The sequence below is a fragment of the Rhea pennata genome, chromosome 17 (genome assembly GCF_028389875.1).
Source record: "Rhea pennata isolate bPtePen1 chromosome 17, bPtePen1.pri, whole genome shotgun sequence".
Classification (NCBI taxonomy): domain Eukaryota; kingdom Metazoa; phylum Chordata; class Aves; order Rheiformes; family Rheidae; genus Rhea; species Rhea pennata.
This window is the reverse complement of record NC_084679.1, coordinates 14600280-14626708: the sequence shown is the minus strand read 5'-3', so window position 1 is coordinate 14626708 and position 26429 is coordinate 14600280. Positions and strand designations below refer to the sequence as shown.

The window sequence follows — 26429 nt, the reverse complement described above, 5'->3', positions numbered from 1 at the left end:
AGTATTTGCTCCCTAAGGAAGCTGAATCAAGGATACCAGTATTTCATACAGTAATGGGCCAGAGCTACTGACCTGAGCAGCAATGAGGTCAGGACCCTACTCAGAGCTGAAGAAAGGGACTTCTGTTCAGAATATTTGCCTACTAAAGCCTCATGGTAAAAAGCAAAAGCTTAACAAAAAAGAAAGTAAAATAACCAACCCAGAACAAAAAGCCTGAGCATGAATTAAAATACTCACAACACTGGCACAGCACAACGGGTAAAATTAAACCCTAAAAACAGAAACAGAATCAGAGACTTTACTACTAATCATGGGCTCGAAACAAACAAAAAGCAAATAAATCAGGAAATAAAAAATAAACAAAAATGAAATATCTGTTTCTAGCTTCACAGGCTTGCCTGGTGAATTGGGCACAGGTCCCAACACAGCAAGCACTAGATCCACAAGCCCAACCACCACACGGCAGGCACCCCTGAACCACTTGTAGGAATGGGGCTTTTCAGTGAAGCCACTGCCTACTGTTGACTGTAAACAAACTACTCCCTAAACAGTTTGTGAGATGGCTCCAACTTGCTGAAACATTTTATTTTACACTATTTTATTTTAAACTATTCCTGTCTATGTGCTTAACCTTATGAGCCTCCTGACTTCTCACTTTTCCTTTCTAGAGCCCCATGGCTTCCCTGTCTTGCAAGCAAATTTCTTTTTAATGCTATAGTACACTTTTCCCATACCTGTTTCTTCTCTTGCACTCTTTCCCACAAACCCTGTCCAGAGTGTCATATAACTCACCATCTATCATTATGATCCACACATACAAGCCTTCTCATCTGAGAACCAGACTTTTTCACTTTTTCAAACTAAAATAATTTAGAGGTGAAGGGGTAGTAGAAAAACAGAAATGCTACTCTTCTCCTTTACAGAGCAGTTTAACACATAGCTTTCAAATGACTAAAACCAACTGCATTATATGCAGTTTCAAAGGATACCAGGGCTGTGAGCAGACCTTGACTCTTCCACTGCACAGATAGTATTGCTGGAAAGAGGCTGGAAAGCAATTATATCAACTACAGACAGAAAAAAACACCTTGGAGACATCTAGCCACAACTCAACTAATGCATGTTTTATACGTTACATTTGCCAAGGAAGTATTTTCAGTCTGAAGTTAAACGTCCCCTTCAATGGGACAAATACAATTTTCACTGGGAGGATAATTCATATGGTATTAAATATTAGTATCAAAACTACCTTTTTAACTAACTGCATTTCATATTGCTCCATTTCATCCCATTTATTCTAATGCCATCCCTTTATTTAAGGTCTGTTCCTGTTTGTTATTTAATCCCTCCTTTATAATAAGCAGAGATAGTATTGAATCAAATCCTTGAATATTAAATTTTCTATACTTGAGAATAGGTTTAATTTTAATTTAAAGTGCAGATTAATTACCCTAGATCCAAATGCCTCTAAGACCTGAGGACACTGAAGTAAAACATTACTACTTCATGTCCAGTTTTTGTCCAGTAATAGACTAAAAGCTTGATATATTGCAGAGAAAATAAAAATTACAGGAAGAGAAAAATCAGTTGATCGCTTTCTGATCTGCTTCCAACACCTACCCTTTATATTCAGTCACAGCAGTCAAAATGGAAGTTTGGAAGTTCTATTATGAAAAACTATCCGTCCTCCTTTGATACACATGAAAATGGCAAGCATATATGTTTCAAGAAGCAACACTGTGGCAGATCAACATCACCTGGCCCATTTAGTCCCTGCTTATGTCATTTATTGATAGGAGCATAGTCCCTTGGTAAAAATGACCCCATGCTCTTCTCCTCCATCCAAAGATACTACAAAATTGTAACAAAGATGGCAGATACCATAAGAATGCACATTTGCTCCAAATGAGTGAGAAAAACTAGACTTCCTCTTTTCCTCTCTAGCAATTATCACCTGCTTCCATCACACACGATGTAAATTTTGCCCACCTGTTGTACAGTTGCTGTGAGCTGAATGTGTAAAGCAAGTAGAAGGTGTTTCCAGTGAGAAAGGCCAGGATCCAGAAGACAACCAATACTGATCTCTTCTCCTGAGCAAGAACAAGAAGCAGAGTAGATAAATTCAAAGTCTCAAGAGTTGCACTGAGCCTTTGACTGCTGAAAAATGCAAAACCAACCCAGGGGACTCAAACATACAACTAAACATTCAGTAATTAGTTATTTACACAAGACTAGGTCTCAGAAATAGGCTGCTAGGTACAGACATGTACAAACACAAACACAACTGTCTCTCACTCACCCAACCTTTTCACATGAAACAACTTCAGTGAAATTAATGGAAATACACTGCTGAAAATGACAGCCTTACTTGCAGAACACAGTTTTCAAGGTTGGTATTCTTCCTGGGATATTCAAATTCTACTGATATTTAAAACTCAGCTTGACATGCCCTACCAGGAGATACCAGGGCCTTATTGTACCCTTATCCCCCCGGGGACCCTGAGAAGTGTCATATTATTGTCCTGCACTCAGCATTGCACACCCCCACCTGCACACTGACACCAGGAGAAGCCCCGGACAATGCACAAGGGAAAAGATCTCCCTTCCCAGTGGCTTGATGGTCACGCCTGGCTTTTTTGCTTGTTAAAACACGTGAAAGGTTTCTGTGGCATCAGAGCCACCTGCACATTTCCTTTGCCTACCTGTAATCAGTGATTACCATTTTCTGATCAAACAACCCCTCAATCTATAATTTTCAACTTTCACCTGTCCAGAAGGGCACTTCATGAAAGGAGTGTTTTACAAATACATCCAAAGTTACCTAAAAGAAGGCACTGCTAAATTAAATATAACATAACTTATCATCACATGCAGCACATACGAATGTTATTTGAATGCAAAGAGGTTCTAGACCATACATTTTTGTTTCAGGAAATAATTACAGGTCAGAAAAAGTGCACATTATGCATTTCAGAAAACAAGGAACATTACAGGCAGAAGCTGGAAGACTGTAGGTCTTGTCCTGGGTCTTGGCCCAGTGTAAATTGGAGAGTAAAGTTTACTCTTGAGAGGAAAAAACTATTTTTCTTGTAGGCTGATTTATTAAGAAAATAGCTCTTTGTAGCTATTCAGCAGTCACAGATGTTAGGTTAAGATTTAAAGCAGACAGATTAATGGACACAGTGCAGGCAAGACAGAGGTGCAAAGTGCAAGGCAACAACAATCTATTACATGATTGTGTAATTTATCTGCTTATTCAGCATTGTATCATATTTATTTCACTGCTGCTGATACATATAAGTACACATTTGTGCCACCCATGTCATTTATACAGAAAAGCAATTCTAGTTCTGTGCTTGTAGCGCTGTTGAAGCATTCTGCTGACACTAAAAATTTTAAGACTTGAAATGATCTGCCAGTTTCTTTATATTCTAAATAGAGTATCAAGAAAGTATTAAAAGATAGTGAAGAGTAATACATCTACAAATTCTTTTAGCTGAATATCTCAAAACATTATCTAAATGCTAATAAACTAAATTTCATGATAAACTAATGAAATGGATTTTATCACTTCTGCTGTGAAATGGGAAACTGAGGTACAGAGAACTACTTGAAGAGGTACATCCTGTCAGCAGAAGAGCCAGAAGAATATTACAATTCTCCTAACTTTTTTTCTCCCTCCTTCTGTTCTGTCAAATTTTCACAAGATAGAAGCTGTGGGAGAGCACGAATGAGGAGAAGCAGACAGAGGAAGCAAGGATTATGCCAGCATACTCTTGTTCTAACAAATCTGTATCCATTTAATGGCATTCATCTCTAAAGTGCAAGAGAAGGTTCAACATGAATATTATTTTGTATGCAAAGAGCAATGCCGGTTGAGAGCATCACAGTATAAGATACAGTACTCACCTTCAAAGCAACTTGTTCACGGAGTGTTGAGTTGGCATATGCAAATGTGCTGGCCATACCAATGCACATAGCAATCCCTGCAGGGAAAGACACTATCAGAGTATGTAAGGCTGGGTAGGAGGATCTTCACTCCTAAACCATTTGATGTTAGCAGCTTAAGCTTAGAAGAAAAGTAAGTGGATGATATCCTGGATCCACTGGTAATTAAAATTTGTAGGCCACTAAAACAGAGCAATCTGTACTCATTTAAGTTCAAATTTGAACTAAATCAAAACAAAACTACTGCAGTGGATACATCCCAATACAGACACTCTGCCATAATGGCAAAAAATGGAAAAGATTTGATCTTTCGTATGTTAGGCCTGACCCAACTAATAACTGCTTGGATTAGAAGTAGAGTAAGAAAGAGGAGCTAGTTACCCCATCCATTTGAATATGTCCCTCTTATGCTAGACTACCTCTAGACACTGTCACAGGAATAATTGTATTGGACATCACAGCAAGATAAAGCTTCCTAAGCAGGCTCTAATAGCCTTAAAATTAAAAAAAATCCCAACAGACAGATGCTTACCAAGCTTATGCTGGAAACAAACTTTAGCCAGGAGGATCAAGATGAAGGGAAGGCCCTTCTGCAGCCAACCAATCACAGCTTTTAACTCTGAAAGAGCTGGGGCTGGAGTGCCAGTCTGTTCATCACTGCCTTCCTCAGCGTGCCCGTGGCGGTCCCCTCCTGCCATGTGTAGTAGAGACGAACCCCGGTGATGGCCATGGTGGAAATGATGGGGCTGTTGCCGGTGGTGAAATGGGGCTCCTTCTGCACGGCTGGTCCCTTCCTCCCTTGGGGCTGGCATCTGAATGAATACTTCCCCACCTCCTGCTGAAGACCCCAGAACCAAACCTGCCTGGAATGGGGCGGCTGTGATGGTCCCCGAAGGGATACCTGCCAGGCCTGAGAACAGCTGTTGTGGCGAAGAAGCTTCAGCCTTCAGACTTTCAAAAACTCCGCTTTCATCCACACTGGTTTCAGAACTGACTGTTTGGCTTCGGTTTCTGTAATGGAAGGACATAAAAGAACAGTAATTAAACAAAAATCAGTGCTGCAGAACTTCTCAGCCCTTTAGCCCACTCCTGACTCTAGTCAACTAACAGTTACATCACTGTGTCAGAATATATAGGTATCCAGATGACAGACACTTTGCACTTTATTTACTATTGAAAAGTCCAGAGCTAGAAGCCTGCAGCTAGATACCTGAGACAAAGTCAGAGCTCTTCTAAACTACTGGTCAAAATATACCAGTTCCTTCTTCTAAGGATCAGAAAGTTCCCAAAAGCCCCCTTTACTTTTGGAAGAAGCAAAGAATTTATCCAACGCAAAATTCAACATCTTCTATAATGATTTTAATACTAAATGCACAGCATACATAAAAATACACATTTTTACACAGTGCCATCAACAGAAGCCACATCATATACAAATAATATAATCAGACGAACTCAGAGAAATGACCTGCCCCCAAGATCTTCCATCTTTACTGAGAAATGATCTCCACTTGCCCACCACTGAGTAACACAAATGAGAAACAGAGTTAACTGGGGAAGAGAAGTGTCGAGAGCTGCTTGTGCAGTGAGCTTGAGCTAACCCTACATTACACACAGAGAATGTGTTCATGGGCCAAGAGAGGTAAATTGTTTTATTATTATGTTATCAGGAAATTCGATACGGTGGTACCCAATTTACTAGACACTGTGCAGAATTCGATCTGACACTGATTCTTTCCTGAGCCTGTGGTATAGCTCATAGCCAAATTCCAGGAGTCATGGATATCTTTCTTCTAATATAAATAGCAAATGTGTTTTGTTCACCTGAACTTAATATTGTAGTACTGAAATGAATACACAGAAAGTGTGGACCAAAGGGAACAATGTAGGTAATAAGCAGAACAATTATTAGGCACTCGAACACCTGGCAGAGAGCAAATGCTTCTCTAAATAGCAAAAGGAGAGTAAAGCTTTAATAAAGTGCAGCAAGCAAAGCCCACAAATAAGACATGTGCTGTACAGCTGAAATCTCTCTTGATTTTAATCCCTGGAGATCTCTAACTTCAGAAATAGTGATCACAAGCTGAGACAGCACATGCAGGCACATACAGGGACCTTAACCCTCTCTCTCCCATGAGCTCAAAAGCCTCTCCAGGCCTCTTACATGGCACAGAGCACTGCCTTTCATCTCACTCTGGAATTAGCTTCAGTCCTCTCCGGGCACCCCTTCCCACTATACAAACTCCTAATAAGGCTTTTATATAGCTACACCCCATTCCCAATGTCTCTCCACAGGCTCCATCAAGGAATCAAGTCAACAAGATACTGCACACCCATCTCTGGTTCAAAATATTCATGAGCCAGATCTCGGATTTTACACTTAATGTTACAATTTGGGGATGTACACACAAGACAGAGATAATAAACTGACAGATCTGCACTTGCATTTGGGAACATGACAAACATACTGGGTGGAACTCAGCATTACAGACAAATGTATCAACATTATTTGGAACAATACTACCAGGATATGTGATTACGGTTTCAGCAGGAAGGAACTCATCAGGCACATACTTGGAAATGTATAAACACAGATAAAACTGTGACTCCGCTAAAGTCAACAGAAGTGAAGACCATGTTGTTAGCGGCACCCGAATTTCATTCTACAGCTAAAATGCTAAAATGCATGACAATATGTATTTACCTAGTAAAATACTGATGTGTTTATGAAAACCAATTGACATTTACCTTTAATAATAAATATCTATCCTGAATATTTTTTAACTATTCAAGCAGATCCTGAAGTGCCATAAAAGTCTATACTGACTGAAAGTGCTCTACACCACATTTGAGAGGGTCCACGCAATATTTATATGCCTCTCAAGCTCCAAGCTTGCTTGCTGGTATAAACCCCACAGACTGCACTGAGGATTGGGCAGAAACATGGTGAACATGATTTTCAAGATGGCTTTCTTTTGCCTTGAAATTAAGAGCGCCACCATGCTAGAAGTGGCCACGACATCAACCTTCATCTCTACCTGCAAAAAAACACTAAGAAATATTTAGCGACTGCTTGCGATCAGAATCTTTCACTTACTATCTCAGCTTAGCCAGAGCAATGAAATTTGTTAGCTCCATCTTTGTCTTAGAGTAATTAGATTAGTTTCTTCTTTAGAGAGAAAGAAAAAAAAACCAACCCAAGCACTAGTCCTGTGAAAGCACAAGGGAATATTTAGTGCCAGAACAACAACAGTTGCAAGCCTGCTTTTACTGATGCTGTAATTACAGAAATGAATTAGGGGCATTCTACTTCAAAATATTTACCTATGTGAAGCTAGATACAGATTCTGGGATGATGTGAAGGATCATCCAAAATTTTTATAATCTATTAAGTCATACGAATTGGGAGCTTCAGACCAGTAGACTTTTTGAACATATTTACAACAAGAAATATAGATAGCCTCTGTCCCTGCAGACTGATCCTTTCAGACTGACAGTGCTCAGGACCCCCACAGGACAGCACCATGAATCTCTACTGCAGAGCTCCGTAAGGCAAAACATCCTGTCTCAGTAAGTAAACTGTAAGGATTATGGGGTAGGATGTGCCACACTGGATCATCACATCTGAAATGCTGCAGTTAGCAGCAGCCAAAAACTGACATGAAGGAGAAAAGCCCATCCATCCCTAAACTTAAGCTGAAAGCTTGACCCTGCTACACATATAGGAAGTACAGGCCTTTCTGACTTCTGAGCTTTTGTCTTCTAAAATCATGAAACACACTATAAAATTAAATCAGAACATTGGTTTCTAGAGAGGAAAATGGGAGAGAGAAGAATATTTACCTTTCAGGAGGAATGCTGTCAGTGTTGCTGCTATGCCGTCTCTGCATTTTCCTCAAAACCTTAAAACACAAAACGCTCAACATCAACGTTGTAGGTCAAAAGTTCCCAGTGTGACTAGTAACAGAGGCCCACAGAGTCAGAGGGCCGTGAAACCCGTTCAGCTAGTGACATGGCTGGCATGAAGAGCACCTCAAGTTTGCATTTGTTTTCAGTAGACTGCTGAAGGAACAACTTCCAACTAGCGAACAAAAGCACACAGAAACTGGTCCCCAAGCAGGGCAAGAATCAGTCAGATCTCCTTTTGCAGTATGTAGCAGTTACAAGGACTGTAGAGTGACACGATGACATGGTCTGGAAAGGAACTTCAGGACAACTGACAGCATAGCTCTAGATGTGACATGTGAATCAACATGCGCGCTCAAAAGTGAAATCTCTTCCTCCTCCTCTTCTGAAGAAATTCGTAATGTAAAGCAAAATTGAGGTAAAAAAAGAATAAAAATATTTTTAATGGAAAAATACAATCAAGTCATGACAATATTTTTAAAATAAGCAACCCATTCATTTTAAACCATAAAACTGCCATTAGCAAATGCTGCACAATAGTCATAAAATACTATGCACATGTGCAAAAGATCACATGTTCTTCTTCCACTCATTCTGGAATTGTCAGCTCAAATAGAATCTGATGTGGGAAATGAAAAGGCATTGAAACTGTATTAACTTCAGGAACTTTTTCTAGAACAAAGAGAAGTGATTTAGTTATTTAAATCTCTTGTTTCAAGTTCTAATTTTAAGGGAACCTCTCAATACATTACACTTTTAAAAAATGAGATAATTCAAAAGCATAAAAGAGCAGAGAATCGTTGTAATCAAAGCACTGCACAGAGTACTTAGCAAACAGTCTTAGACAAGTTAAATGTTATATTAATCATATAAAAACTAAGGCATAGGCTATTTTTGCAAGTGGTTTGTCCACAGGCACATCATAGGAGATTTAGAGAAGATACTTTAAATATTGTAATCTGATCCTATTCAATGCTGGACTTCTATAGCTACTGAAGAAAATGTAAAAGGATTTTGAATGTCGAAAGTTACATTATTTAGGACATTTCATATGGCATAAATGTACATAAATAAACATGTAGCCCTCCATCTGTATGCTGTAAGGACTCTGATTCTCGTAACATTTCCTAGCCATCCATATTTAAGTTTTTCCCTGTATCTTTACATTCTTACTTGTATTCTATACTCCCAGTGATCCATTAGCCCATGCAAAACTGCATTAAATTCAAAATTTATCCCCTACTAAAGCCCAAATCATGCAGTTCAGAGTACATAAACAGAGAGTTGTGGCTACCAAGCAACAAGCACGGAAGTTCATCTGCTCATTTACGAATGGCAGGACCAAAGACTAAAGAAATACATTGGATGGCATCTTTCTTCCCAAAGTGTTTCACAGAAGAATGTGACTCCAACTCTGGACATCTTCCTGAGAGTAACATAAATACACCAATGTCAATGTAAGTAAAAATTTGGGACAATCACATATGGCAGAGAAAATACAGTTTTTCATAGGGAGGGCACAGGTAGGCTATCATATGCACCAAAAATTTAACTCTAAACAAAGTTTTCTGACACTCTCAGTTACCAACACTACAAATTACAATCTTGTAATGCCCAACAGGGTTTTAATCTTTCTAAATACATACTTCAATCTGTGCTATGCTTTAAGAGTCAAAACAAATTAAAGTAAGAATACATATTTTGAAGATACTAAATATTTGCCCAGAGATTGTTACTTTACACTTAGTACTGCAGGAACCTTTTACTTTTTCCCTGCCGTAAATATGAGCTGATCCTTGCCTAACAGTATCTCTGTCAGGTGAGTATCTAATACTACCCCTTTTTAATCAAAACAGTAATTAAGGTATGACAAAATGACCAAGATCCCAGGTTGATCCACTCAGGCTAAGTTGCCCTACCAGTGAACAACTCTGGGGTCACTGCTTAAAAAGAAACCCGCTCGCCTTCCTCGTCTATGAGCCGAGACTAGAGTCAGGTGAGAAGGTAACTCTGAGGCTTGGAAAATCCTTCACTCCCTTCCAGACCGCTAGCAGTCTACTAGACTGTCATACAGGGTGAAACCAGCTTTCAGAATACAGTGCAGATCTACGGGGCATCAGCCATGAAGGGGGCAGCGACACGAATGCTACGTACCGAAGGTGCAACACTGTCATGAGATGTAACCTACATCTCCTACAGAGTCCTACAGATTTAAGGTCAGATATGACTTAAATGGACATTGTTCCAAAAGGCATCGAACTTCAGCACTGTTGAGCCTTTTCCAGATTTGGGGGTTTCATCTTACAACGCCTGGACACTTCAACAGTACCTGGACAACAGGTCTAACCAGAGACACAAGGTGCGGGGCGGGAGAGCGGGACGCTCAGGAGGTCGCAGACGCCTCACACGCGCAGCACTGCAGGAGATCCACCGGGGTCCTGGCGCCGGGCCCCTCACGGGGCTGCCGGGCCGGCCGGGCGGGCGCGAGGCACCGAACCCCTCGCGGGGCCGTCGGACGGCCGGGCGGGCGCGAGGCACCGAACCCCTCGCGGGGCCGTCGGGCCGGCTGGGCAGGCGCCGGGCCCCTCGTGGGGCCGCCGGGCCGGCCGGGCGGGTGCGAGGCACCGAACCCCTCGCGGGGCCGTCGGGCCGGCTGGGCGGGCGCCGGGCCCCTCGCGGGGCCGCCGGGCCGGCCGGGCGGGTGCGAGGCACCGAACCCCTCGCGGGGCCGTCGGGCCGGCTGGGCGGGCGCCGGGCCCCTCGCGGGGCCGTCGGGCCGGCCGGGCGCGCGCGAGGCACCGAACCCCTCGCGGGGCCGTCGGGCCGGCCGGGCGGGTGCGAGGTGCCGGGCCCCTCGCGGGGCCGTCGGGCCGGGCGCGAGGCGCCGAGCCCCTCACACATCCTCCTGCGAGAAGCCCACGCGCACCGAAGCGCCCGCTCCGCCGCCCCGGCGTGCCACGCTCGCTGTGGACAGACGTGCGTGTGTGAAAAGATATGTGTAAACACGTACAGATGTGCAGACCCACGCGCACCCCGCCCCCCCACAGAGGCACGCGCGAGGCGGGCCGCCCGCAGCAGCAGGCCGCGGCGCCCGTACCTACCGCTGGGCCCCGCGGCGGCGGCGCCGCCCTCGCCCGCCGCCGCTTCCCGCTCCTCCCCCGCGCCGCCGGGGCGCGGCGGAAGCGGCGCGGGGGGCAGGGCCTGAGGCGGCCGCCGCCCGGCTCGCCGTGACAGGCCGCCGCCGGCGATGCCGGTGCCGGGCCAGGCCGGCGCCCGCCGCTCCTGCGCGCCGCGGCCGGCGGGGGGCTGAGCGCCGGGGCCGCGGCCATGGTGCCCTGCGGGGCGGTGCTGTGGCGCAGGCTGCTGAGGAAGCGCTGGGTCCTCGGCGTCGTCTTCGGGCTCTCCCTCATCTACTTCCTGAGCAGCACCTTCAAGCAGGTCAGTGCCGGCCCCGGCCCGTGCGAGCGCCGCGGCGCAGTGCGCGGCCCGGCGGCGCCGGGCGCTCGGCGAGCTGCGAGCCCTGGTCGGGGAGCTGCGAGCCGCGGCGGGCGGGGGGTCGCTCTGCGGCCTGCTCCCTTCCGTGCTTCATCTAGTAACTTATTGTTCTCTCTTATTTATTTAATTAATTATTTATTTAAAAAATCCCTCTGGAAAGGGGCAGCCTAAAGAGCTGAAATGAGTAAAATCCCAGCGGGGTTCGAAAGGAGCCCGTACGCCGGGGTCGCGGTTCCTTCGGGCGTTGCCGCTGAGCTTGCAGGATGCGTTCCCGCAAAAATCACGCCATAATTGTTAAATAAATATAACGGCGTTTTTCTTACGAGCCTTGTCTTGGTACAGTGTTCCAGAGTCTTTTGGAACTGATGCTGGAGAGGAAAAAAAATTAACAACAAAAAAAAAAACCCTCTGAAGGACTTTTATTTATATATATATATATATATATATATATATATATATATATATAAAATATTTCTTGTGAACTGTAATTCTGCCAGCAAAGAATTTGCAGAAGGAAGAAATACACAGACCTATGGCTGTTTAATAGGACCTGCGCTGCTTTTGTGGTTGACAGTAACTGAGCGCAGCTGTGTTAGCTGATCCTGTGGTGAACTTGCATAGCCCCATTTTCATCTAACTATTACTTTCTGTAGCTACAGCAAGTAATATACTGCTTGCTCCACTGATTTTTTTTCTTCATTTCTTGTGCTGTGGAATTTACAACAGTTACAAATCTTTAATCAAGGGAGAACCAGGTGGATTTGAATGAGAGAGAGAGCTGGCACGCTTGGTTGCATTACTGTCTTCCTTTGCAGGAGGAAAGGACAGTGCGAGACCGCAATCTCCTCCAAGTGCAGGAGCACGAGCAGCCCATTGCGTGGAAGGTGCAGTTCAGTTTGGGAAACAGCAGCCAGCTGAGTAACCAGTGCAGGAATTCGGTTCAGGGGAAACTCCTCATTACGGATGAACTGGGTATGCTTAATATTGAGACTTTCTTCCGTATGCTGCAGTGCTGAACGCTTTGTTGCCCGATTGATTCAGGTTACAACTGCTCCTTACTGTTGTGTTATTACTGTGGGCAGCTCAGCTGTTGGCTGTTCACCTGTTGGCAGCTCACCCAAAGCCTGGGTTGGTTTTGATGTGGCTGTGGACACTGCTGAGGTCGTTTTCTGTCCAGCAGGCTTGGGTCTAGCTGGGCTTAGTAGTTCAGGCGAGTCTAACCATAGACTCGAAGAACTCCAAGTCAGTTCGCACAGAACTGGGACACCTTGCCTTGCATGGAGGCAATTCAGGATTGATGTGATTAAGGCTCAGCCACAGATAAGAAGCTCACCTGACCCTTGTAGACTCAAGCATGTCTCTGGCCTAGGCTCTGGAAGCAATTACCTGCATGTTTTAAGTGCATGGAGTCTTTCTCCCATGCACACGTGCATCTCCTATGTGCTTTATGTTGTTCAAGCACTGGACCTCTCTTGACGGAACATCAGAGGCCATACCAAAAAGTTGTCACATTCTCTGTGACTTAATTCTGGTAGTGATTAGTATTTATATTAACTGCTCGTTCACTGAAGTCTCTAAAGTCACTGATATCCTTCATACTGTAATTTTGTGGTGGTGCAGTTTCTTTAGATATAATTTCTGTGGTTCTACTCTATTAAGGGTTCTTCTGAATCCTTACACCTATCCTGCTGTAATACAGTAGGTACGCAGTAGTTGTGCAGGCAATATCAGGCTGCTGTAAAACTTGGCCCTGTTTCTGAATGCCATTTCAAAGAATTGCTAGGTAGCACTTTAGTCATATTGAGGATCATATTTTATTAAATAAACCATTCCAAAATAAAGTGTTTCATACTACAGCATTTCAAAATAATGTGTTTCATACTATAGCATTTCTATTCATCATGAGCCTGTTCCCATGGAAGATTCAGAGGAATGAGTCTTGCCAGTTGTCACTACTGTTTTTGTTTTTCAGGCTACATCTGTGAGAGGAAGGACCTGCTAGTCAATGGCTGTTGTAATGTCAATGTGCCTAGTACAAAGCTGTACAGCTGTGAGAGCTGCCTTCCCAATGGCTGCTGCAGCGTATATGAGTACTGCGTTTCCTGTTGCCTGCAGCCCAACAAAGTGCGTAGAATTTGTCTGTTCAGGTGTTCTCAGGTTAACAGTGCTTATTTGTGAAGATCCTTTTCCTTAGGGGGGGGCAGTTCCTTATTGTGGAGGGATGAGGAAAGCCTGCTAGGACCATGTGACAAGTTATAAATGTAAGAGGTTTTTTTGTTTTTTCTTTTTTAAAAAAGTCCATCCCTCCCACCTTTGAGAGGAAGCATTGGGAGCCTTGTGAAATATTTCAACTTCAAAGGAATTGCAGTTGCTGAAGGGAAGTGATGGTAAAATAGTTATTCCAACCAATATCAATTTTATGAAATACACTCCCCTGTATTCCATTAGCCTGGTACAGCGTAAGGCTCCTCTAGATTTTCTTACTATGATTGGGGTTCCTTGGTGTGTTAACATTTTAATGCTTTCTAGATATGCTACACTGGAACTGCTTGCTATTCCTCTGAAATTTGGTCAGTGTAAGTTAACATGGGTTTTGATTCTGCCTTGTTAAAGTAATTTTTTAAAACTATTTTAGCAACATCTCCTGGAACGTTTCTTGAACCGGGCAGCTATAGCTTTCCAAAACCTCTTCATGGCAGTGGAAGATCGCTTTGAGTTGTGTCTGGCAAAATGTAGAACTTCATCACAGGTAAGACACAAGTATATGTCCCATGTGAATTGGAGGGCTCAAAAAAGACAATATCCAAAATGTGCCCTTGAAGAATGGGGCTTGGTCCTATGAGTGGCTGTTTTGTGCATGTATGTACCTCATGTATGCACTGCGGTTATGGCTGAGAGCTAATCTGAAGGCAGTCCTTTGATTAAACAAGGTGAAAAAATAACATCAAAAATAAATAAAGAGCATTATGTATATTTACAGCAGGATGAGCTGTGCACTCCTTTTTAGAAAGGAGAGGTTCTAAACTAGAAAGAGGCCAGCCGAGTTCAACGGCTGGTGAAGATGTCATACAAGGTTTGTTCTCATCCTTATGAGATCTTCCCCAGTGTGACTCGTTCCCAGTAGCTTCAGAGGTGCTATTTATCTTAGAGTATGTTTTCAGATTTTCCCATACATTGACATTCATCTCCATAGCCACTCAAGCAAAAAGTATGTGATAATGTCTTTTTACTTTTTAAAAACAGAGATGAACTTCTGTTACCCAGTAAATTTACAGTGGTTTTATTAGAAGTTTTCACCAAAAGGAAACATTAGACCTCTTAGAAAATGCTGGTGGAGATGGGATGAAGCTTAAGTAGTTAATGTAGTACTACAGATGAACTGTAAACAAGGGGCATAGTTTCTTACCTTTATCTCCAAAGCTTTGCTTACATGTAGTGTCTGAACTCGAGCTTTTCCCACCAAAAGCACACACACTTCAAGCAGCAGCTTCTTGCCTTGCTTCCCTTTAGCATTTGACAGCATTTCCTAAGCCTGTCTAAACTTTTGAGATGCTCAGTCTGATCCTATCTACTTATGCAGCTTCCTGAAAAAGAATTTCTGGGTACAGTTCAACATTAGAGGACTGTATTACAGCATCTGACTTTTATTGTGTGTTAGGGGTGCAGTGTTGTTTGAGCCTAGATGACCTTGTAATGTGTAGAAATGTTTGGAAATATCTTGCAAACGTATAAACACTCTGGGTTTTGCCTCTTATTGCACAAGGATGTATTGTGTTAACATGTATTTTTACAGCTTCTCCTCTTCCCCACAGAGTGTGCAGCATGAAAACACCTATAGAGATCCTATTGCAAAGTACTGCTATGGCGAGTATCCCCCAGAACTTCTGCCTGTTTGAAAGCTGCATGACCTGAGCAACGAGGGGAAGGAGCTGGAGACTGGAATCCAAAAGAGGAAGGCAGCAGCTGTTGTTTTACAAGAGCTTCAGTGTGAATGGTTTATGATGTTTTCAGGGACAAACCCAGAACTGTACAGTGTAAGGAAGGGACTTGCATTCTCTGGGATTTAATCTTGCTTTCTTCAGTTGTTAAATGACTGCTTTAGAGCCCTAGGAGGACATTTGAATACTAAAATAGCTAGTCTAAGCAAATAGCTAGCATTTTAGGATGCATGGAGTGGATTTAGGCTACATAACATTGTAGAAAACATTGTATGTAATACAGCTTTGCAGTTGTGCATAAAGGTTCAATTGTGTCTCTGCAGTCTAGAGACTTTCCAGATTGACAGTAATAGTTAGAGGATTTTTGCTTTTAGAGGGTAAAGCATGCCTGTTGTGCTTCTCTCTCTGGAGCACTTTGATGTGCATGGTGTACACTACATATGTAATTATGAATTATTTATTCAGTTTATATGGATTGCTAGCTGAAAGTATTGATGTTTCACATAGCTAGTGTAGATGCTTTTCAGTTCCTATTTCATTATCTTGGGTAGAAAAGGTATTTTGCATCCTGAAAAAAAAAATCCCTCTCTTCTCCTTAGTCTCAAGGATTTGTATTAGGATCACTATGTGCTTATGTTCCTCCTAGGTGAGTTTAAAGTACTCAGAACTCCAATGGAGTTGTTACTCTGTCAAAGTCCCGTAACATGTGAGGAGAGCAGGGTTCTGCCTGGGATGACATGTTTATTGTCTGTAATGCTTTCCTCATTGCTCTGCAACAGTTTCCTCAAATGAGAGTCTGAGTCTTAGGAACAGCTCTCTGCTAGTCCATTTTCTCACTGGCAGCAATGAAGACTTGGTTGCTTGAATTTATTCATGCCCTGGTAATTCTAACGTGCTTCACTCCTGGTTGTGCAGGAGGCAAAGGGTGGAGTTGTTCTAGGATCTGATTTTAACAAAATGTTCTTGCATATTAAGTAATTACACTAGAATGTCAGAACATTGTGCAAGCCCTCTGAGGACAGCTGTGTCGTAGGAGTTCAGTTAAACAGCCATGATGTTTTGTTTTACAGTGTGACATGCTTGCTATTCTTAAATTTCTATCTATTCAGAACCATACCGGAAGACAGTGTTGGTTCTGTCATCAATTTCCTATAGTTCTCTAAAGTTGCAGGTTAAACCATCTCCTTCTAAAGATTTCTACAGGAAATAGATTTTAGAGAAGCTGTAGGATATTGGCTAAACTTCTATTCTTCCTGAAAGTCAGTATGTTAGGTACAAGCATGAGAAAAAAATCATGCTGCTTTTTGTATAGAAAGCTTCATTTCCCTTGTTTTTACCTCAGCCATCTCTTTGCAGCTGGAGCATGATTCCATAACTTTTGACTTTGCGTATGCTTGTTTAAATTGGCACTTTCTCTTGCCTGTCTGAGATAAAAGCAGTCTACAGAGGCTTAGAAATTTTGAACACACTGGAGTATCCTGGTGCAAAGATTATCTGAAGAATGCTATTGCAGGATATTCTCTTGTGCTTATAATTAAACCTGCATGTGACACAAACAAGAAGTAGTGTAACCAGCCATCTGATAAAATCCACTTGTATTGTTTTCATTGTTCTTTCCCAGAAGTCATCAAGTGAGATAATGGTTCTGTCAGCAGATTCTCCTGAAAATCTTGTTTCTCCAAAGCTTAAAAGCCTTAGCGTTGGCAGTTTATCCAGTCACGTACCTCTCTCCCCTTTGCTGCCATCCTATGGCAACTTGCTGCAGCAGACATGATGCAGTGTGAAATGCTGTCTTGAGAGGCTAGCAGAGGTTATTCACTTCCCTTTTCAGTGTTAAACAGATTTTTCACACTTGTTCCACCATTTCATAACTGGTTTTCCCAGAGAAGGCAGTCAGGTTGGTCTGTTACATCATTCCTACTGAGGTGTATTCCAGCACTTCACATTGTTGCGCTACTACTGATGAGATCAAGATACTGTTGGATTACTATTACTTTGTTTTCCAACTCTATTAATTTCTTGGCTGGTTATACCACTGCTTGAAGCAGCGATGGTAAGGAATCGTAAGAACTAACCTGATTCAGCCATCTATGAGAATTCCTGGCCTCTGTCTCTTCTAGAAAAATAGATGCTCAGAAATGTATTGTGACCATTGTCCTTTTGTTGGGACAGAAACTGCGCCTTCCCTCCCTGGTTGGCAAGCTGTTTAAGTCCTGTCTATCCTATATGTTAAGTCATTAAAAATGTATTGGTGTTCTAAAATGCTGCATATTCTCATTTGTGCCCTTGAACTACAAGGGAAGTGTAGCAAAATAATAAGTTTTAATAATGCAATGGAGTAGAAAGGGACACAAAGCTTGAATATGCTTAATAAAGGCAAGGCAGTGGAAGCAAGCAGGCCATCTATTTCAATTCACCTTAAGAACATGTTTCTTTTAATGCTGCACAGACACCTGTCCCTTTGCAAAACTGGACTGAGCAGGAAAAGGAATGCAAATGATTGCTTCATGCTGTGTGACGTAGTGATAAATGTCAAATCTGTGCCTCCCCCCCCCCCCAAAGTATAAACCTATTAACACTTCTGTTTAAGTGGCATCCATACATCTTACAAAAAAGCCTAATGATTCTGTCAGTAGATTTCATGGCCAGCAGTACATCCTAAGATTTCCTGAGAAACTCATTTTGTGGTTGTCAGTGACTCTTTGGCTCCAGCTTCCTGTTCCTCAGCTAAGAGACTCGAGTTGTTGATTTGTGTTTGGCAGCAGATTTAACGAGAACAGTCAGTGCTGTTACTAGCTCTGTTTACCTGCACTGGGGTCAAGGCCAGGGATGGTTGAATGGGTTATGTACCCCTTCTTTATTTCCTGTAGTTTGCAAAAATCTCAGTGTTAGTGGAAAATGATAGCAGCTCACCTCTAATGAGGAACAGGTATAGTATTTGGCCATACCAATATGCAACAAGTACCTCTGACAGTAGGGCATGGCAGCGATTGCTTTGACCATCTCTGCCAAATTTGAACTTGAGTTGCTGGCCTCGGAAGGGCGTGCTGTACTGCCTCATTGGGGTAGTATACAGAGAATTGGGTGAAAATGTTTCTTAACTTGATGGGCTAGAGTTTTGAAAAGGCAAAAGCATGTTTCTGGTTTGGGCCTACCACTGAACAGTTGATGAGCTGGGATCTTGGTTTCAGTGTTCTCATCTCACACATTATCATGACAATTTATCACTCCATCTTCTGTAAGTGTTCAGGCTCTAATGACTTAAATTTCAAATTATGTTAGAATTAGTGAAGTCTAAATTTATGAATATAAAGCACTAAGCACAGCAAATTCTAAATGCAATCTTAGTTCTGATTTGCTTTTAAAAAGCAAACTTTTCTTTTTGCCTTGTCACTTAGCTGAACAGGCTCAGGCTTTAGGATTTTTTCTGTCTTGTGCTCATCACTTAAACTGCGAGCACACTAGTTCCTTTAAACTAGCACCATAATGTGGTATTTGTTCTTTAGTCATTCTAGTCAAGTAGAGGTATGGGAGGAGGTGAAAAGGAATTCTCTGACTCAGCAAGTTCCACAAAAGCTGGAGTTCAGCAAATTATTGGTGCGTTAATAAGTCCTCTGCATTTCTGTATAGTCTGAGGCAAACAGCTATATGCAGCTGGAGGCAGGGGGGATGCCAACTTCAAAACCTGCAGGGAGTGATGGGAAAGGACTTCCTCATTTTTTGATCTAATTAAACAGGTAGTTCAGTCTAATATCTTTGGTCAAACAAGTCTGGATCTTAGCAATGTACATATTGTCTATGCAATGTGTTCTATTTTGAAGCAAAGCAAGTCAGATGGCCCCCAATTTTCTTAGAAATCATAGTTCTTAGTAGATGAGCGTACATGTCTTGGGCAAGAATTCTTAAGATCTCTTAAGACTGACGTATGTTTGCTGTGATCTGCCTTTTTGCTTACCGTAAAACAGAACCCTAAGTTGCAAAGGAGAGAAAAATAAGACACGTACTCTGGCTGAAAAGAAAAATGCAAACTAAAAAGAAGTTTCTATACTAAGGGGAGAGAAGATCAGAAATTACTTTTTGCAAATGGGACTTGGGGGCAGGTGGGGGTGCACCTGTGATTTTTCCTTAGCTGCAATCACAGCTAGTCTGTTTCTAATATTAATGGTTACAGCCAGGACTAGCACCTGATTTCTTGCTGGTTTAATGCAAGTTTCCAATTAAACATAACTCTCATTGTATCCAGTACGTGTTTTCTTTCTTTCTGGATGCACCTACAGAACAAGACACTAGTGGGAATCAAGGTGAATGGGAATCGGGTGTCAGCTGTTTCCATTCTGCACAACCCCTTTAGATTTTAAACCCGTCAGAGCAGGGAGACTCCTCTGCATTTGTAGTTCCTACCACTTTTGACCCGGCTTCACCTGGAGCCTTTCCAAGCAGCTATGATATGAGTAATACCTGCCTTTCTCACGCACCCACATGAATAAAATGCCATCAGTTGGGGAAGTGGGATGCAGCTGGCTGTGTGCCCAGGTGCCCAACCTGTGTGACATCTTAAGTGCCTGACACCACCATAGGCGCAAAAACACGTGCGTCGGATGCGCGAGACGGCACTTGTGGTGTCCTGCGTCCAAGCTCACGTGTTTGGAGACCTCTGCAGACCGCAGTTACGGGGCGGTTTAGAATAACGTTCAAACCAGTGTTACCTCAGGAAGTAAACGAGTGTCAATCATGGACAATCAGGCTCATAATTTATCCAAATTGCTGATGCCTTAAAAAAACAGTATTTAAAATAAAGCAAAATTGTAGTAGTTATGAGTAAGCAGTTGTGGTATGCCTCTTACACTGTTTTTCTCTCCCCCCCCCCCCTTTTTCGCCCCTTTTTCGCCCCTTTTTCTCCCGGTGCTTCGCCCCTCCCCGGTGTTCCCTGCCGCTGGTGTCGCCGGTGCAGCGGCGCGCCGCGGCCGGCAGAGGCTCCCGCCGCCCACGCCGGCGGTGGCGCGGGAATGCTCCCGCTCTCCTCGGCCTGCGCGGCGAGAGGAGCGCACGCGTGAGGCCGGCCCGCGTGTTTAACGGGCAGCGCGGCCGCGGCGCCGGGCCGCCCTCGGCTGCAGGGGCGCTGGCGGCAGCAGGGCGGCGGCCGGGCGCTGCTGCGTCACGGCCGCGCTGAGGGGTGCGGGGGCCGCGGCCCCTCCCGCCGCGCTTCCCGCCTTTTCTCCTCACCGCCCCCCTCAACGCGCGCTCACGCTGACTGCCGGCAGCATGAGGCGGCCGCGCCGCGCCCGCCCGGCCCCTCGCCGAGCGCTGCCTCCCGCCGCGCCGCCGGCTCGCAGCGGGGAAGCAAGGTAGGAGCGTGCGGCCTCGGCGCTTCGAGGCCCCGGCGCGCCCCGAGGCGGCGCCCGCGCGCCATTTTGTTTCCGCGTTATTGCCGCTAGTTTGTTGGCTTCCCCTGAGTGACTCCGGCTGAACTAGTCCGCTGCGGGAATTTAACTTAATTTAATTTCATTTTTTGTGGTTAAAATGCGTACAAACCCATTTTGTTGCAAGTAATTAAGTGTTAAAGCGCCCGCTGCCCGGCTGTGTCCCTTGTGCTCAGAGACTGCAGATGTTTCAGGGACAGCAGGGCGGTGCAGGCCCTGCGGAGCCGGCTAATCTGCCTCCCTTTTCCCACTAAACCTTTTTTCCACTGTTAAACCTGCACTTGGTTTGTTCCCTTGACTCACTGCCTGCTCTGGTTTCTCTGATTTTTTCTTTTCCCTTAGGTATTTGTTTGTTTGCTTATTTATTTATTTATTTATTTTTCATTCTCCTGCTTTGCCATGGATCTGCGTTGGCAGCAATTACAGCAGGTTGAAAGAGGACAGCAGGAATTCTCATTCTTTTAGGAAAGCTGCTTTACCCAGTAAAGAAAGCATGGCACCCTCTGCCCCCGGCCCTTGCTTTTGAGACAGCAGAGAATAACGCTTTCTTTTGCTGCCTTTTCAATTTCCCTTCACCCTGATTTTAATCTGGTGCTAGATGTAGTTTTCAGCGGGCTGTCACATTCCACCTTTGATTGCACTCTTTATGCAGAATTTCATACTGTCGTGGTTGCAGTGCATATTAAAAGGCATATCAATATTTAACCAGAGTTTCAGGAGAGAACTGATACTCTCCCAGACACCTGTGCTGCTGGCAAGGCTGGGAAGCAGAGCATGAGTTTTACTGTTTTGTTGCATTTGTCCCTGGAAACTCAGACCTCAGACCAGGATCTCACTACTCAAACCAAATGTGCCAAATGTATAGGATTTGCTTCAATAAGCATACAGTTACTTTTTCAGCAGCTAGCATTCCAAATCTGTTCAAAAGTTACTGAAAACTCAAGTCACTGGAGGAAGAGTTTGTTCTAGTTAAGATAGCTTACTGCCAACAGCACAGGAGGCTTGCTTATGGAAGAAGTAAGAGTTACAAAAAGAAAAGCATGCGTGCTATTAGTCTCAATTTTTTACCATGAAAGGTTTATATTTAGATCTTCTTTTCGTAATGACAAAAGGCCACCAGCATTAATATTACGTTTTTTTTGAGTAGTCACTTCAAAATTTTCAGTTATCTCAAAATGAGCGCAGATGAGTTGCAGTTGTGTACCTTTATCTCACACTGGTCACACTGGTCAGAAGACCAGCCCTGTACTGAAATGTAATTCTACCAAAATATGTAAACAATGATCTCTTTCTTTGCTTAGCGATACCTGGGAAGACCAGTTCCCAGTGCTCAGCATGCTTTTTTTCCTGGCGTCCTAGTTAGCAAAATCAAGCTGTGCTCTGTCTGAATCATGCATATTCCTCTTTATAAAAGCTGTGCAGTTGAAAGTGAGATGATTTACTGATAATATATGAACCAGAAGAGCAATGGGGAATGCTGAAAGTTCTAACCCCAAGCATTTTTATCACAAGGCAGGCCCATTGCCAACACCATAATCAATTAAAAAATAAATGAGAAATTTTATTTACCTTTTGAAGTTGGAATACCAGAGTTTCAGAGCTCTGAGTTTCTCTCTACAGCCCTAAAAGCCTCATTTTTCTTTCTTATGTAAAAAATGAGTTTTCTGTGTCGTGAGGTTACTCCAGCAGCTGCAACTGAAAGCAAAGCAACAAATAGGAGGCTCATAAAAAAAAAAAAATGTAGGAGATGGCAACAGTGAGAGCCCCATTATTTTTGCAGTATGAGAGAAATAAAAATTTAACTTCACCCTATAGGCCTTTGTTTGTTCTGTACAGCAAATAGAAATTAATTTATATATTTTTAATAGACAAGTAATATTCATATGTGCAAGATTTGTAAAGGAGTTGTAATTTTTATGAAGTTACTTTTTTCTGACTCGATTCCTGCAACTCGAAAGGGGGATTCTGTTGGAATTTAGCAAGTGCTTTAAACTGAGTAAAGACTGAGAGTTTTGGACCTTATCAGGATACTCACTGGCTTCTTGCCAGTTAGCTTTCAGGTAGATTCCATTTAAAGAGCCAATATATTCTTTCCTCAAAACCAGGGTTTGCAGTGGAAACTGCAAGGGGCCAGGCTATTAAAACAAATTAAGCCATCTGTTTGTGAATATCAATGAAATGTTTTTTGATGTTACACTATATGCATTTGTCATGGTCCTACCACATCAAGGTTAGAGTGAGAAGGTGACAAGCTGGCAGTCACTTAATAAAACAGAGATGCTGATTTCTCAGGTAACCCAGGCAGGGTGAGGCTTGCATGCTCTGTTGCTTTTAACAACCAGATAATGAATATGCTTTCCAGAATTCATGTTTCTCATAGTGGAAGCAGCAGCTGCGTGTGATCTGTGTCGCTGTCAACAGCAAGTGAGATGTAGTTAATTCAGGGCTATGCAACAAAGATATATTGATCAGGGCTCTTCTTGCTGTGGTTGAGTATCTGCAGTAAAAGTGGCAATGCGGCAGACCAAAATGGCAAAACTGATTACGGTTTTGTCTTAAGAATACAAAAAAGAGAGGGCTTACCATCTAGCTCTGGTGCTGAGAGCCAGCAATCTAGAAACAATTCTGCTCCTATCTTCAAAGGGTCAATAAGATTCTGAGACCAAGTGAAAAGGACACATCTTGTTCGTGTCATTATAAATACACTTCATTTGTATCTATAAAGTTAAAATCATCAACTCGGTACAAACAACTTAAAATGAATCAGTTTAACGTGATTAAAAAAAGCCTTATGTCATCTAGGTAAAGTTATACTGAGATTACAGAGGTATTGAATATTGCAAGAGTTGTATAGAGTGGGTGCATACATTGCGTTTACACTGCTGCTTCTTTTCTAGTTGTGTTTAGATATGGATGATTATGCACTGTATATTTGATAGTGTTCATGTAGCTGCATGTATTTTCAGTGCAAGGCTAAATAAACATCCTTATATACCGATTTTCTAATAAAAAAGTGTAATTACTATTTTTACGTCTGCAAGGTTACCCAACTCATTTTCCATCTTCTCACTTTTTCTTCCTGTGAGTTTCCCATAATAGCTTTGTCTGCTTTTCTTTTGTTTGTGTGTTGTGCAGAGGAAAATGGGTGCTAACAGGTTTGCTAATTACTTTAAAATTCTTCCAAGCCTTGTTCTCTTCAGATCATTCTATTAGCTAAAGTAATGGCATGCAATGACACGGCTCTCACGCTTTTCATTGTGTAAGGTCTTTCTGATCCAGTATATTACTGGCCTTGTCTTCTGGGGCTGTCACCAATAGGTTTTGATTTCTAAACCTGCTGTTTTCTTTAATCTCAACATCCGTTTTTTGCTACTATGTTAATCCTCTTTATCTTTCCTTAATTAGTTTTAAGAGCACAGTACTGTTAGCCCCCTGCTTCCTCAGGGTTTGCTGGAAACTAGCAAAGCTGAATACTGGGTGCTCAGTAGCTCACAGGACAGTACTTTGATCAGTGTCTTTGCCCTCATCCACATCAGCGCAGCATGTTCCTGTCAGTTTTAAGCTTTACTACTATATCCTAAGGCAGTATCTTTACCCTCACTGCATTATTTTGCCACTGACACCTATTTTTCTATCCTCAGTACAACCTATCAGCGTTGTCAGTGTCATCTCCAGCGGTATTTACTGCATCATACTTTTGTCTCTTCGCTGTGATTATATTAGCTCCAGTGATTGTACTGTCACCTCATTACTGAAATAAAGTTAACATTAACGAGAGTCATGCAGCTAACCCTCTCTTCACCTCTCTGAAAATTTATTCTAATGATGAAAGAGGTGCATATGGTTCTATTTAAAACTGAGCTATCTCTTTTTTCCCACCCCCACCTACCTGCCTACCAAATTCAGTGTTAAGTATTGTATTTGTTACAAAGTGTTGATGATGCAAAAGAATTCAGATACGTTATACAACATTAACAAGGACAAATGATACTGGTTAAACACTAATCTATAGACTGGTCTGCTTCAGAGTTCCTTTATAACCCAAATTTCTGTGTTGCTGCTGCTTCTAGAAAGGGATTCTGGTATCTAACTCCCAAGATAAATTAGCTATAAAGCACTTGGAGGTCCTGTTGGGTATGCTAGGAAAGTTAAAGATATTATCATGTATAACAGTAATTGCACCTATAAATGAAATGAAGCATCGAGTGAAAGGTAGAAGTTGTTTATAAAAGGCACTAAAACAGCAGTGTAAGAGAAATGCTCTGAGCTGAAAGAAAAAAATATAGTTTAGATAAGCAAAAGTTAATGAGATAAGTCAAATATGCATGACGCTTGAGCTAAGCAAAGAGGCTCATAAGATCTTCTGGTGATCAGAATTTAGATTTACAGTAAGAGCTGTCATTTTACTATCAGTCACTGCTAGGGAAGCTGTATCAGTGATTTTTTTGTTAATTATTTTTTCCCCTCTCATAAATGAAAGGTTAGAGAATAAGAATTCTCTTTACATTAAATACTCTTACAGCAGTTACCATGCTGTGGTCTCTCAGTCCTGTCTGAGGCCACTGTCTGTTGCAGCAACATAGGTTAACTAGAAAGATGATAACATTGACTTAAAAAGAATGCATCTTCTGAATCCACCTCATGTTTTACTTAAATGCTGCTTATTCACTTATGAAACAGACTGACCCAGGCATAGTTTAAGATGTCCAAAACTGTTTCTTGCAGAGAACTTGCATCTATTTTAAAGAGCTTCTATTAAAAAAAGTTTTTCCCAGCCTATGTTGTGAGGGGACAAACTCCCCTTGTTTTCAAAAGTATAAAGATATGTCTTACTAAAAAATATGACCAACCTGTGCAGCAAATGGAATATTTTGGACTTCGAAATCATCTAAAATGCTTAGTATAGGTTTTCAAAGAAAAAAATATCCAAGGATTATCAAAGCAGAAGTAGTGAACTATTACTGTAGTGATAATTATGCTTTGACCTATTTCACATGCCGTGGCCTAGAAATGTACCTTGATTTGTGTGGTGGGGGTTTCTTTTTCTTTCTTTTTTTCTTTTTTTTTTTTGGTGTGTTTTGTTTTTTAACCAGAGAGTTCACAAGGAAGAAAGTAGCCTTGTTACCAAAAGAGAAGCTTTCTAATAGGGACACTGTTTGAGTTAGCCTTTTCAAATGTCAAAATCTTAAGCAAAATAGATGAAGTTAGATAAAGGTAACCCTTTACAAAGGTTGGTGAAATAACATTATCGCCCTTTGGCAGAGAGAGAAATTGAAACACTGTTTGGGAGACATCCCTGTTGTCAGATACTGCGTAGCAGGCTGGGCATAGCATCCAAAACTGGCCCCTGGGTTGCTGCCATGCTCTGCCTTTTGAAGGTTTCTGCTGTCTCTTTCTGAGGTTGATACTGTTGTGTCTGGATGTGGCACTGACTCATGTCTATAGTTAAAAACTGTTTTTGAGTATATCATGTTGAATTGTGCCACATGAAGTTATTTATATTATGTTTAATTTGAAAGATTTTTAAAAGACCCTTCCCTAAAGCAGCCTTTGCTATAGATATAATAAAGTACTAAATATACAGGACATATGTATACACTATATATATATTATATATGTGCACACACACACTATACTAGGTATTATAAAATACATAATAAACTACTCTGTGTATAAGCAAGGTGAATCAAATCATTTTCAACTCGCATTTCATGGTCATTCC

At 42.4% G+C, this 26429-nt stretch overlaps 2 protein-coding genes across 3 annotated transcripts in view; one reads left to right on the top strand and one right to left on the bottom strand.

Annotated features, from left to right (window-relative positions):
- Positions 1-10988, bottom strand: part of RNFT2 (ring finger protein, transmembrane 2) — a 30714-nt gene extending 19726 nt beyond the window's left edge. Inside the window, exons 1-5 of one of the 2 annotated variants that reach the window (XM_062589720.1) lie at positions 10956-10988; positions 7792-8239; positions 4481-4959; positions 3910-3986; positions 1990-2090 (exon numbers count right to left, since the gene is read on the bottom strand). In XM_062589720.1, the coding sequence (XP_062445704.1) occupies positions 1990-2090; positions 3910-3986; positions 4481-4959; positions 7792-7874 (740 nt within the window). In that variant the 5' untranslated portion in view covers positions 7875-8239; positions 10956-10988. Of the gene's footprint in view, positions 1-1989; positions 2091-3909; positions 3987-4480; positions 4960-7791; positions 8240-10008; positions 10039-10955 lie in introns of those variants that run through there. The other variant, XM_062589718.1, reaches the window with a different exon arrangement.
- Positions 10989-11119: 131 nt separating this feature from the next.
- Positions 11120-19525, top strand: SPRING1 (SREBF pathway regulator in golgi 1). The gene is made up of 5 exons (XM_062590223.1): positions 11120-11292; positions 12165-12321; positions 13322-13473; positions 13985-14098; positions 15162-19525. The coding sequence occupies exons 1-5, from the start codon at positions 11182-11184 to the stop codon at positions 15243-15245; spliced, it is 618 nt and encodes a 205-aa protein (XP_062446207.1). The 5' UTR covers positions 11120-11181; the 3' UTR covers positions 15246-19525.
- The last annotated feature ends 6904 nt before the right edge of the window (positions 19526-26429 follow it).

Excerpts from the sequence above, each read along its gene's own strand:
- SPRING1 (XM_062590223.1), top strand. The coding sequence starts at position 11,182 with ATGGTGCCCTGCGGGGCGGTGCTGTGGCGCAGGCTGCTGAGGAAGCGC. Across the intron at positions 11,293-12,164 it reads TGAGCAGCACCTTCAAGCAG|GAGGAAAGGACAGTGCGAGA; the intron begins GTCAGTGCCGGC and ends CTTCCTTTGCAG. Across the intron at positions 13,474-13,984 it reads GTTGCCTGCAGCCCAACAAA|CAACATCTCCTGGAACGTTT; the intron begins GTGCGTAGAATT and ends AAACTATTTTAG.